The 14,668-nt window shown below is 38.0% G+C and overlaps 1 protein-coding gene across 1 annotated transcript in view; it reads right to left on the reverse strand.

Annotated features, from left to right (window-relative positions):
* Nucleotides 1-14,668, reverse strand: part of LOC103184264 (deuterosome assembly protein 1) — a 41,344-nt gene that overhangs the window by 9,912 nt on the left and 16,764 nt on the right. Inside the window, exons 10-13 of the mRNA XM_007902178.2 lie at nt 11,166-11,280; nt 7,565-7,762; nt 6,932-7,018; nt 117-322 (exon numbers count right to left, since the gene is read on the reverse strand). Coding sequence (XP_007900369.2) covers nt 117-322; nt 6,932-7,018; nt 7,565-7,762; nt 11,166-11,280 — 606 coding nt within the window. The remainder of the gene's footprint in view (nt 1-116; nt 323-6,931; nt 7,019-7,564; nt 7,763-11,165; nt 11,281-14,668) is intronic.

The following is a 14,668-nucleotide window of genomic DNA, read 5'->3' on the forward strand; positions in this document are numbered from 1 at the left end:
AGCTACAAACTCATTTAACAGATGGAGAGAAAACATTATCAAAAGGAAAAAAATGACCTTGAAGGTACAATATTTGCTTGGCAATAACTGCAAAATCTTTAAAACATTCACTTTACCCATCTTCATGTTCCTTCATCTCTGCTACAGCCTGCTGTGTATGGCGGAGTGCTGCCTCATATTTTTCCTGGCTAGCCTTAGAAGACATTTCCAGCACTGCCTGTAGTTTGCCTATGTCTTTCTGTAACCTTTTGTTCTCATACTCCAATTTACTGATAGAGGCTGCATAGGTGTTTTGCAACTCTTTGACTTGTTCATCTGCTCTCTGCAGAGAGAACAAATTTGCTGAAATACAGTATTATCAATCATCTTTTAAAAAAAACTAATGATCAATAATGGGCATAAACTGTTTTACTGATGTCTCTGTAAAGTTCTAAATGCAATAATGCCAATTTTTCAGATGTGTGTAAGGAAATGACTACATGATATCAACAGCCAAAGAACTCAAAATAAGCACAAGAATTTGTATTCTTAACATTAACTGCAAAAAAATTAGACAATGAAAAATACCTTTAAAAGAATTCAAATAAAGAACAGAGCACTGATATATTATCCCCCCAGAAAACAAAGAATTACTGAGCAAGCATGTTGACTGCAAATTAGCAAGCTGCCAAGCAGCTATTCATGTAGTTTATAATCCTTGCATTGTTTAGCCTAACGTATTTGAAACATAATTTTTCTTGACTGGATTGTGTGTAAATATCCATCAAAGATAAATCTGTTTGCAAATGGTGCAACCAAGCCAGTCTTCAAGTTGAGATTTTGTTTGGTTAAAAACTGGTTTTGGAAAAGCCAGAATTCAACTAATGTAAAGTTGTTTTTTAAAAAAAAATGTATTACTACCTTCAAAACAGATGGTGAAAGCTGAGGGTGGAAGTGAGGCAAGTAAAAGATTTCAAACATCTTTTTTATTATTCACAGGGGAAAAAGCTACTTATTTTTAGCTTTTTATTTAAATCTTTCTCAATTTATATTGCTTCCAGCAGTTGAGTAATAGGAGTAGGAAACCGGAGTTATGTATCCAATCCCAATTGTTCTTTGTAGAGGAGGCTCTGCACATATGTAACTTTATACATGCGCTAATAAGGTAGAACCCTCCATGTGTACACACTGATAATCTACATGCCCACTTCTCCAAAGAGGGCTCTGATGTGGAAGTGAACTCTGGGCTATCATACCAGCCATAATATCTAGTTGCATGGTTACAGGATTTCTCATTGAATCAACTTGTTAATCGGCAAGCTGAAGCAAAGGTATTTACTTAGCGGCCTGTTGTAGGTTCAGGTGTAGTGTTAGAGACAGACGGAGAGAGACAGACTGAGAAATTTGGTCAACGAGAGAATGAGAGACAGAGAAAGAGAAAATCAAAAAGAGAAATTTAGAGAGCCAAGGAGAAAGAGAGAAAGAGAACATTAGATTACAACATCAGAGAGAGAGAGAGAGAGAGAGAGAGAAAAGAGAGGAAAAGGTTAAGAGAGAGCGAGAAGGGTTGGCGCAGTGTGGTAAAGTATTGATGATACAATTAGTGATGGAGGAAGTTTTTTGGTTAATTGCAGCCAATTTCCACTCCTCCACCTCCCCTGAAAAATTTAATCTGAAATGTTTTAAAGTAACGGGAGCAACTGTTTTGGTAGTTTTCGCATATTTGGGTTAACAAAAATTGTTGAGTCTGACCTTTTACTAAAGAAAACTTTCAGTACAGATTGAAATTCATAATGGAAAATACCTTAATTGCAAGCGAGACACCTGGGTTCAATTCCAGGCAGGGCAAAACCTTGGGCAATTTTCCTTACTCCACACGCCTAATAATAATCCCTTCCAAAAAAAGCAATAATAAATTGGTCATTTTCAATCCACGACTGTTTGTGGGACACTGCTGTGCGCAATTGGCTGCCGCGTTTCGCCCACAAATATACAGTCAATTTACTTTACAGTATATTCTGTGAAGTGTTTTGAGACGTCTAGAAGACGTGAAAAGTGCTATACCAAATGCAAGGATTATTATTATTATATTTGTATTTTTCAATTTTCCAATTATCTTCAGTGTTTCCTTATGGACATCTTCTCCCAATCCATGTGGATAACTGGCTTTCCATTGTAAGTACGGCTCCACAAAGTGATGCACACATTTTTTTTGGTCAGCTGGGTGTCTGACACATGCAGAAACCCATCCCATGCTTAAAATAATTCAAACCAAACTGAGGGTTCCATACATGCGTCCCACCTACACATGAAATCCCACAGCTAGATTGTTAGATTGGAATGCGCACTCTCTCCCTGGAGGGATGTATCCTACTTACCTAATTCCGAAAAATATTAGGCCATGTTGACAAGAGCCAAGGCTTGGAAACCCCAGAGTGCGCGTTGAGGGACCTCTGGAGTCTAACCAGCCAAAATCACATAGCTTGCCATTGAGAGCACTATTTGGCAAGCTTTCCCGTTGATTGTCCATCTATGGCTTTGGTTTGCAGTGTTACCAGGAGCTGAGCGGGATGACTCCCTGCCTCCAGTGACTTATCCAAGCCCTGCTGTGCTGTCATCAGCAGTGTCCTGGAATACTGCGGACTCGCCTGGCTCAGGAACCGGATCAGCAAGACTGCCATGGAGGGCTGGCTCAATTTCGATATTCAGTTGTCAAACATGTTACTTTAGAGCCAGTTCAGCTCCAAGGAGACCCCACTTACACACAGACTCTTTAATAACATTATAGTCTGTTTCTTAAAACTTTTGTTGCCCAAGAGATTTCAAGGATCACCTTTTGAACAGAGGGCAAATCAATTTGCATCGCTGGAATTTTTATTGCAGCAAGGCGAATCAATGTCTTGGTGAAAACAATTTCATAAGGTGGTCTTGGAAGCTGATCTCTAGCACAAATTGCTTCACAATTGCATGTCTCACACCCAATTTATATTGGCATTTGTCAGATTAAAATCACTGTGAAAAGTACAGTGTTTATAGACAATAGAAACACACCCGAATGCAGGTGCAGCATATGATGATAGCTTGTTTAGATTATATTTAAAAATAAAATAAAGTGAGGTGGGGGTGGGGGGGGATACATATGATGGAGCAAGAATAATTAATTTACATTTCGGATCTTTTGATAATGATGTGCTTTAAGTGTACATTTGCCCTTTAACATGTCAGCTTGGCTCAGTGGTAGCACTCTCGCCTCTGAGTTAGAAGGTTGTGGGTTCAAATCCCATTTCGGGACTTGAATTCACATAGTCTAAACTAATACTCCCATGTAGTGCTGAGAGTATATTGCATTGTCGGAGGTGCTGTCCTTTGGGTGAGACATTAAACCAAGGTCCCATCTGCCTGTTCAGGTGGACGTTAAAGATCCCATCACACTATTCGAAAAGAGAAGGGAGTTTCACCCAGTGTCCTGGCCAACAAGCCCTCAAATAAAATTGTCATTCATTTCATGCCTGTTTCTGGGACATTTCTATGCAGAATTGTGCTGCTATGTTTGCCTACAAATACATAGTCTCTCCATTTCATAGTAAATCCTGTGAAGCGCTTTGAGACTCCTTCTGACGTGATAAGGTGCTATATATACCAAATGCAGGGATTATTATTATCATTAATAGGGAGAAAGAGTAATAAAGTGACTCCTGATATTGAAGTAATTTTGGCTGTGCAAAATCAGAATTTAATTTAACTTTACAACTGAATATACTCAAAGCAGCACAAGGAGACAGGAATTTCCCTCACCTTGGTGCTTAGTCTAAAGGTTAAAAAAAAGAAAAAGTATATTGCATTGCTTCATATTCAATACTGCACCAAATCCTACATGTTTTCAAAGCAATCAATTTTCATTTAATTTCTCACAATGCTTCTCTCCATCCACCATGAAAGAAATATCAATATTTGAAAATTAAAAAATTAAATTATATTAAATTAATGTAATTGTGTTTTCCTGAAAAGTATATACTGTAATGCATTATTTAATCCATCATCAAAAATAATCCCTTCTTGCCATTTTATCAAACTCTCCCCGTGTTTTCTAACTTTGTTTAACGTCCAGCAACAAAAAAAAGGATAAAATACCTTTAGGATCAAACTCTACTTACTCTACTTTTTTAAACTGTCAAATTTCCCTTCTCCCTCATCTTTGTAAAGCACCACTCAGCCATAAGGACAGGGAATTCACAGATTGTGTCTAATTTGGGGTATTTCTTAATAGGTCAGAAATTCCATTAGAATTAAGAATTAATTCAAAATTAATTAGAATTAGAATTAAGAGTTCAGTAGAGTTGCAGGTTAATAATATTATTATTAATAATAATCTTTGCATTTGATATAGTGCCTTATCACGTCATTGAGATGTCTCAAAGTACATCATAGAGTATACTGTAAAGTGGTTTGACTGTATTTTGTGAGCATGACATCGGAAAGAGTCTCCATTTCTGTCACTTGGAATCCTTATAAAGTAATCCTGTTAAGAAATACCACAAATTTGACCCCAGGAGGACATTTTCATGATTCTAATTATCTAACCAGTTTTTTCAACCCAACAAAGATTCGTCTTCCACAAAATGTGAAATTGTAGCGTTTGAATTAAAACTTGCAAAGATTTGGTTGTGAAGAAACCATTCTACCATTCTTTTACAAGCCTCGTTTTCTTTAAAAAAGGGAATTCGAAAATATTTGAAAAAGGATAGTATAAAAGGATACAACAACTTCCAAGTAATTAGTACCCTTCGCGCGGGTATTGTCTTGGAATGCACTTAAGGGTATGTGGAAAGGGAAGGGGAATGAGACTAAATGATTTTTTTTGAGCACAAGCACCAAATGCCAAATAAACTCCTTCTGTGCTGCAGTGCAGGCATGCACTTTTTTGGGAATACTTTACGAAATGCATGTTTATCCCTAGTACTAATCTTATCTGTGGAGGAACAGGAAAGGATGGAAAATCAGTGAGCATTACTATTCCCATATCCCCAGTGGACAGTTCAGCTCTAGCAATGGCTAACAATAATAATATATAATAATCTATAATAAACCTTGCATTTGAGATAGTGCCTTTCACATGGCCTAATATTTTTCGGAATTAGGTAAGTAGGATACATCCCTCCAGGGAGAGAGTGCGCATTCCAATCTAACAATCTAGCTGTGGGATTTCATGTGTAGGTGGGATGCATGTATGGAACCCTCAGTTTGGTTTGAATTATTTTAAGCATGGGATGGGTTTCTGCATGTGTCAGACACCCAGCTGACCAAAAAAAATGTGTGCATCACTTTGTGGAGCCGTACTTACAATGGAAAGCCAGTTATCCACATGGATTGGGAGAAGATGTCCATAAACACTGAAGATAATTGAAAAATTGAAAATACAAATATAATAATAATAATCCTTGCATTTGGTATAGCGCTTTTCACGTCTTCTAGATGTCTCAAAGCGCTTCACAGAATATATTGTAAAGTGAATTGACTGCATATTTATGGGCAAAACACAGTATCCCACAAACAGTCTTGGATTGCGTGACCAAATTATTACTGTTTTTTTTCTTGAGGGATTACTATTCCTGGAAAAACAATCCACCAATTGACTAACAACTGGGTTCCTATTTACTGCTAGGTAAACAGAGACATGTGGAAACTTGCTCAACATTTCGCCCTTCCAGGAATAAACCCAGGTCTCTCACTTGCAAGGCGATTACTACAACCACCGAGTTACAGGACTCCTAATGGTTAGAAATAGATCACCTGTACATGCTCTCAGTCAGGAAATTTAATAGACTGCATTATTCATATGAATACTTTATGTGACTCTTGCACAATAAAAATCAAGTGGTAAAGTGATGAGAAGACCTTAAGTTGACTCTCATGAGGAGGCAAGACTGAGATACTACTGTTAGTCTATGGGAGTAAAGAACGGGGAACGATCTGGCACACTGATTTATAAAAACAGAACAAGGAGGAAGGGGGATAATATAAACTTTTAAAGAACTTTAGTCATTCTTATTTGTCCAAGGCCTTTTGGAGGAAAAAAAAATTATAATGGAGTCAGCTGAGTCCAATATCTCAATTGTATGAAAAAAAATTGGTGACATGAAAAAGTAAACAACTTTACAGTCTTAAATTCTCTCCTTACTGCACATAACGGTGCACATGAAGTGACATGAGAGATGCTTCCTGTGTACAGTGCACATACACGCAAATGCAGGAAGTGACATCTATGACAACCCAAACATTGGCAATTTTACCCCAGGAAGCTGGCTAGGCAGCCAGAGCTTCCGGTGAGCACAAGCTCTAAGCAAGGCATTGCTATACAACAACAATAACAAACAAAAACAAAATTACATTTATAGAGCACCTTTCATGTCAGGAGGACATCCCAAAGCGCTGAACAGTCAGGGGTCAGGACCTGAGCATGGGGGAGGGGTCGGGTAGGGGTGAAGGAAGACAGAGAGGTGGGAGGGAGACCAAAGGCACGGTCGAAGAGAAGGGTGTTGAGACCGGCCTTGAAGGAGGCAAGGGAGGAAGCGAAACGAAGGGACCGTGGGATGGAGTTCCAGTATGTGGGGGCAGAGAGGCTGAAAGCCCGGCCACCGATGGTAGGGCGGGTCGGGCGGGAGACATGGAGCAGACTAGAGCCTGATGAGCGGAGGGAGCGGGCAGGTTGGTAGGGAGTCAGCAGGTCAGAGAGGTAGGAGGGGGCAAAGCCATAGATGGCCTTGAAAGTGAGGACGAAGATCCTGAATTCGATCCTCTGAGGGATGGGGAGTCAGTGGAGTCGGGCGAGGGTGGGAGTGATGGGATCATGAGCCTTACCATGCTCAAAAGCGCTCCAACAAGATTTCCTTGTGTACCAATAAGTTCAACCTTTGGTAAATTATATTCATAATATATAATTTCATAAAATTACCATAGGTCTTTTAACCTCAAACATTTTCACCATTTCCTTCATCTGTTTATTCTCAACTTTAAGGGACTGAAGCTGGATCATAGCCACCTGTAAATGCAGTCAAAAGCATGAGCTACACAAAATCTTATTAGAGGTAAAATATTATTTTTTTTCCTGGAATTCTTGTTGTTCCTGGAACGATGAAGAATAATTGCCCCGGGGAATGAAAAGTGTTACTATTTCAAGAGCCCAGTGCAAGCTTCAAGGATTCCCAGTCACATAAAGCACCAACATGGAGAAAATTTTCAGCAGTGTTGTAATCTGCAGGGCAAGTATAATTTATACTTCCCTATTCCACAATGTACTGCATCTGAGATGTTAAAAATATTTGATGCTGAAGTTCTATGAATGGATCTCATTATAAACTCACACTAAAAGTCGGCAAATTTACAGACCAACCAATACAATGTTCTTGCCCTCCAGGTTCCAAGGATTTACTGTTATTCAATGAGACACCCCCATTATATTTCATCTACAGTACTTCCAGGACTCTCCCATCCCCTTAGAACTCTCTTCTGTCTTTAGATTAGTTGGCACACGGACCCACCAGAGAAATATTAAATTATCTATGCGTGATAGTAACATTTCACAGACCTGCGATTCAGAAAATATTTGTTCTTCTTTCTCCAGCTCAATTTTGAGTTGCCTTTCAAGATGAGCAGCTTTTTCTCTGACAGTTGCTATAGTAATGTCTCTTTGATGGAGCTCTGCAGTCAGGTTGGAGACCTCGGTTCTAAATCCCTCAATCTCAGAACTTTGTGACTGTTCCATCTGATACAAAGAGTCTCTCAGCTGTAATTAAAGGACACTGAGTAAGATGACTGCAGCAAAGCAGAAACAGAAATTTAAAATACTGTAACAGTATTTCCCAAATGTTCACAACAAAATAATTGATTAAAAATGGACTAATTTCTTGAATAAAGTTCAAGATCATGGGAGGCTCTGGCTGCAATGGTTGCTATTATCTACCACGTGTTTGACATTTAATTTTGAAGGCTCGAAACATCAGTAGTAACGCTAAACCTTTTTTTAGCACTAATGCTCAATATTCTACACCTATTTACATTCTTTCTGTACAAATCTCTGACACGTACACACTGGTCATTCATGGAGTCCTGTAGCTCAGTGGTCGGAGCACTCATCTCGCAAGGGACAGGACCTGGGTTTGATTCCCGGGCAGGGCGAAACCTTAAGCAAGTTTCCTTACTCCACTCGCCTCTGTTTACCTTGCAGTAAGTAGGAACCCGGTTGTTAGTCGATTGGCGGATCACTTTTCCGGGGATAATAATCCCTTCAAAAAACATTTTTAAAAAAAAATTAGGTCACTCAACCCACGACTGTTTGTGGGACACTACTGGGCACAATTGACTGCCACGTTTCGCCCCAAAAATACACAGTCAATTTTGAAATGTCTCGAAGACTTGATGAGGCACTATATCAAATGCAAGGATTATTGTTATTATATTAGCAAGTTGTATATTAATATCTTGCCAGTTTGGGGGAAAGGTCCCTTTCTCACCACAGCCACCCTTCTTCACCTTGATGGTACTAATGTACCAAAACAAAATTAGAAAAAAGAATGCTAGACAGACTATATAAAGAATTCTCTCTCATACCAGATAAATCTAAAATAAAAAGATTTACATAAGAATATAAGAATTAGGAGCAGGAGTAGGTCATTTAGCCCCTCGAGCCTGCTTCGCCATTCAATAAGATCATGCTGATTTATTCTAACTCCACCTACTCCTCTTATCCCCATATCCCTCAATCCCTTCAGCACAAGAAATCTATTAATCTCAGTCTTGAATATATTCAAGGACTGAGCATCTACAGCTCTTTGTGTTAGAGAATTCCATAAATGCACTCCCCTCTGAGTGAAGAAGTTTTTCCTCATCTCTTTTCGAAAGGGATTAACCCTAATTTTAAGACTGTGAACCCTAATCATAGTTTCTCCAACAAGGGGAAAATGCCTCCCCCTATCTGTTCTGTCGTGCGCTTTAATAATCTTATAGGTTTCTATAAGATCACCTCTCATTCTTCTATATTCTAGAGAATATAGGCCTAAATTACTTAACCTATCCTCATAACTTATCCCCCTCATCCCAGGTACCAACCTAGTGAATCTACGTTGTACCCCCTCCAAGGCGAGTACATCCTTTCTTAAATAAGGAGACCAAAACTGCACACAATACTAGGTGCGGTCTCACCAGGGCACAATTTAAATTGTGATAAAAACTAAAAGAGTTGATCTCAGCCTCTGGCATATTCCACAACTTTCAGTGCAGCTAAATATCATGGGAATAGCCTTTGTTAACCACCTGGCATGTTTAATTTATGGGCAAAGAGCTCACCAGAATCTACTACTTTCATGTAGCTCTTGGGAAGATTTCATGGTGGGATGAATTGGAATCTACACATTATGTCTCACATGATCTGAAAACATTCAACACAAGTACTAACCAAACAATTTAAAAATATTTAATTTGACTCCAAACAACAACAACAATAAAGTGCATTTGAATATAAATCCTTTCACGTTGGGAGGACATCCCAAGGCGAGGGACAGTGAAGGATTTGAACCTGAGCTGGGGATTAGAGTCAAGAAGGGTGGAGGGTAAGGGGGTTGGAGGTGGGAGGATGACTGAAGGCATGGTCAAAGAGAAAGGTCTTGAGGTTCCATACTGGCTCGGTGAGGTGGAGAGTGCATCCATGAATAATGATGCTCCTGAGGTGAGGAGGCACCGACAGGAGCCAAGCAGGAGGGCTTTGGTCTTGTCAACATTCAATTGGAAAATATACTGTACCGGCAGGATTAATTGCAAATAGTTGAACAGGCAGGATTTTGGTATGGCCAAGTGTGGAATAAAATTATTTTCCTAGCTGAATGTGAAGCCAATTTTAATGAAAAATGTATGACTTGTGTATACTGGAGTCCTGTAGCTCAGTGGTCAGAACACTCGCTTTGCAAGTGAGAGACCTGAGTTCAATTCCAGGCAGGGCGAAACCTTGGGCAAGTTTCCTTACTGCACATGCCTAATAATAATCCCTCCAAAAAATCAAAAACAATAATAAATTGGTCATTTTCAATCTACGATTGTTTGTGGGACATTGCTGTGCGCAATTGGCTGCTGCGTTCGCTCACAAATATACAGTCAATTCACTTTACAGTGTGTTCTGTGAAGCGCTTTGGGACATCCTCCCGACATGAAAAGCGCTATATCAAATGCAAGGATTATTATTATTATACTGTAACCCTGATATACTCCAAAGTAAACCATCAAATTGAGAGTGCACTTTATAATAATAATAATCCTAATAAGGCCCGACTACTGAGGGTGGAACAGGCAGGGAGGGGAGCAGGCAATTAGCAATGCTCGGTAAGTGGAGCGAGCAGGAAGGTTGGTAAGGTATTAAACCCACTTTTCAGCTCTTTGCTCAATTTCATCATATTACACAGGTGTTTTATCCAGCGCCCTTTTGAATGATTCCATTGATCTAACCTCAATAACTGCTACCTATTAATGAATTCCCAAATGCCAATAACCTTCTCAGTGAAGAAATTCTGTCTAGCTTCTCCCCTAATTTTTCTTCTAACAATCATTGCAATCAATTCCCCAACTAAAATAAACGATTTCTCCCAAGTGACTTATTGTGATTGTTATAGACTTCTACATTCCCTCCCTTCCTCCCCCATCAATCCATCTGCTTCATTGGAAAAAAAACATAATTCAGGGATCTCTTAATATTATGTTTGCTTACAGCAATTAATAGCAATTTGGACTAAACTTACAAATATAGAATACATGTATTTTCTTATTTAAAGCCAAACATAAAATATTTTTGTCCTGCAATTTTATTTTATTCAAAGACCATGATGAAGATGATACTTAGTCATTTCAACATATTTTTCAACAATATTTGTGAATATAATGCCATCATTGCCTCCTAGCTGCTGGAGTTGGGCCATTATTAATGTATGACAGTGTCAGAACAAAAATCCAATGAGGATAGATCAATTTTTAAACATTTAGTAGCTTCTATACTTAACTTACGAAGCCATTTTTTTACAAAGCTAATCAAACATGGAATGAAAAATTATAGTTTTGTTTTAGCTCAATGATAAAAACCTAAATGACCCAGCACATCACAATATCCCAAATCCACCCTGCAGCTGACAGAAGTCTATTAGACTTACTCTATTGATTTCTCTGTCCCCTTGTGTATGCTCATGCTGCAATCTCCGTAGCTCTTCCTCATTTTTGCTGAGCTCGTCATTCTTCTGCATGGAATATTTATGGGATGAATCAAGCCTGGGGGAAAGACAACATACACCTTCATCTTTACACGGATCTTTATGCAAATCATTTTGGCTCCCATGGTAATTAAAATGGCTTGGTCATGGTTTAAATCCTTTCCTTTCCTGAATTAGAAATTCATATTTTAAGAATAACAAATGGAATAATTAGTGCTTTCCTTTAACAATTTTTCTTTGAATTTCTGTACCAAACCTTTAATTTAAAATTTAAGCGCCCTGGGGCGCTATATAAACGCAAGTTGTTGTTGTTAATTAAATAAAACAAAGTTATTAAGTAACATGGGAATGCATCCATTCTGTTTAATATCATAGTATGCAAAATGATTCACAGAAAATGTGATAAAACATCAGTGAAAAACGAATGCTATATTCTTTGTTTTCATGAATTTAGTCTTAAGCTGATGTGTCCCAGAATAATATTTTTAGCTCCTCTAGCTCTTACCTAACAAACATAGATAAGAGCTAAAGGAGCTAAACATTTGTTCTAAATCTGAAGCCATTTTACTTTTTTTTGTCCTGAGAATCTAATAACACAAAATGTATGGGACACTAACATGCTGTATCAATTGGTTTCTGTGTTTGCCTACAAACACTACACTTTACAGTAAAAACCTTTGAGACATTCTGCCTATGTGAAAGATGCAACACCAAATGTATGAATGAATATTATAATTATTGGCTACAGATTATGATCAGGACACTGGACTAATTTTAAAAGCAGCTTGATGCTGTGTGGGAGCATAGCAGGTTGGGTCATTGACATGTCTCAAAGTGCTTCACAGAATATACTGGAAAATCAATTGACTGAATATTTTGTGGGCAAGAAATCTTGTGTTTAAATTATATAGATTCCCCCCCAAAAGATTGTTTTTATGCATATTTCGTACATCTAGAATTTGGGATGTATGAGCATAGATTTATGGATGTGTCAAAAGTAAAAATATTAGCTTTAAAGGAGCCATTCATTTTTAAACACTTGATCCAACTAATCTAATCCCATTCTCCCATTCAATCATCATACCATTTAATAATTCTCTTTTTCAAGCATCTACATAATTCGCTTTTACAATAACATATGTGTGGACCCTGACTGAACAAATGTGCAGCCACGCAATAAACAACAACAGCATTGAGAGTATTCATTCATGCATGACCACTTGATTAGATTTTTTTGGGTTGATTCAGCACAGCAAATAACATTAACATCAGATGAGCATACTGAATTACTGGATAGGTCTTCTCTAACCACATAATCAATTGGGTAGGATTCACAATACATAAGTTTCCAAATCATGTAGGCACAGTAATTACCATGTAAAATCTTATTTCATAAAGCATTATGTATTAACTAGTATTTTTAAAAATTGGTACCCACTTCAATACATCTTAAGAAGCAAAACTATTCATGAAAGTGATTATACTCGTTGTTATTGTATACAAACAATATTTAGTTGTTAAGCACTCCAAAATCTAATGATGATTTTTTAAAGATCTCTGAAGATGTTTCAGTTTTCAAATATCTAGTTTATCTAATATCTTCAAAGGTAATTTATTCAAGTTCACCTGAAATATAATGCTGAATGTTTGTTGATAGTTAGACAAGTGCAAAGGGCCGTAAGGCGTGTCTTCAAAATTGTTCCAAATAAAACTTTTAAGAAAATTAAGCTGTTACTTCCATAATACAGGTTTCAATTTGTTATGATTGCTCCCTAAGGGAAATTAATGTAACTTTCATGGTATAATTCTGGCATCCTTCTAAACAGCACAGAACAATGTAAATTTCCAAATGAAAGATTTTCACCCTAAAACTACAGGAAAATAACAGCATAATATGATTAGAGCAAATACAGTAGCTCAAGGTAGGGGGTCGGAGACAGCAATAGTACAGGCCCATTGAACCATTGATAAATATTTTCTAATGCAATGACATTTAAACTGAGTCATCAATAAGAAACATCAAAATTATAAATCTATTTGCAATTGAGCACATTTTATTAAACTTTAATAAAATGAAATAAATAAACTAGTGGTTGAGGACAGGCTGGATAACTGATAGACAATAGGCTTGCAATTTACTGTGGTACTTGTGATTTCATGGCTTTATTATATTGTCTGAATTATCTTTAATTCTTTGGTTCATTAAGGTAGTTATGCAATACTATTCAATTACAACTTGATAAAAACTTCCATTCCACACACTTCTTCAACCAAATACAGTACTTGGCCTCCCATGTGATTGAATCCTTCACATCTCAGGACCACGATGATACATCATCAATCAAGATCAAATATCCTTCAATTCAAATTTGATTGCAGATTATTTGTAAATAGAGTATTCTAATTAACCTAACATTATAAATTAATCAATTAATGTCAAGCTTGATTGAAAGTCTCTCAAAGGATGCTTAAGCACATGAAAAGTTTGCATCATTCTCTTTAGCATCAGTAGATGTGCAGACATACACTTAGGTGATTCAACAGACAAGGAATAGAAGTCAGAGCTCAGAGCAATGTCTTAAATACTGACTGAATAATTTGTATTGATTCCAGGGCAGCCAATCAATTTCAACATGACTATCCTTAATTCCTTGATATGTTACAGGTCGATCATTATTTAATGAAAAATATCCTACCTGAATCGATTTAAACTGGGGCATCATGTGTGTTTGAGTTTGGGTAATATCATAGTCAAATGAAACTTGTTCCCTTCCAAAGAAAATCTAGATTTAAGAATAATTCAAGTGTAGTGGATCAAATTGTGTTTATGGACTGAGTTGCAGATTGCTAGTCTCCTGGTTTGAATCCTGGTCCATGCTCAGTTTGATTATTTTAGCTGTGGCTGCAAGGAAAAGGTAATTGGCCCCAGACTTCCGAGAGTTGTTTGGGCTTGGAATTAGGGCCAATTTAGTTTAGACTTTCCATGCAGTCCCTGGTTGAGACAAGAAAATTCAGCATGGACCAGGATTCAAACTTGCTAACTTCCACTTGGATTTTAAGTTGAAACTCTATCCACTGCACCATAGGGGCTGCCCCTTGTAGCTTAATTCAGAAGTGATATTTCCATTTAAATATCTAATTGGGTTCTCTAGAGAATATTCAAAATCCTCGTCCTCACTTTTAAGGCCCTCCATGGCCTTGTCCCCTCCTACATCTCTGACCTGCGAACCCCCATCAACCTGTCCACTCCCTCTACTCAGCAGACTCCAGCCTGCTTCAGGTCTCCCACCCTAACATCGCCAGCCGGGCTTTCAGCCTCTCTGCCCCCACTCTTTGGAACTCCATCCCACAATTCCTTCGCCTTGTTCCCTATCTTGTCTCCTTCAAGGCACGACTCAAGACCCTCCTTTTTGACCATGCCTTCAGCCGCCCTTCTACCCCCTCTG

This window comes from Callorhinchus milii, unplaced genomic scaffold, assembly GCF_018977255.1.
Source record: "Callorhinchus milii isolate IMCB2004 unplaced genomic scaffold, IMCB_Cmil_1.0 Scaffold4, whole genome shotgun sequence".
NCBI lineage: Eukaryota > Metazoa > Chordata > Chondrichthyes > Chimaeriformes > Callorhinchidae > Callorhinchus > Callorhinchus milii.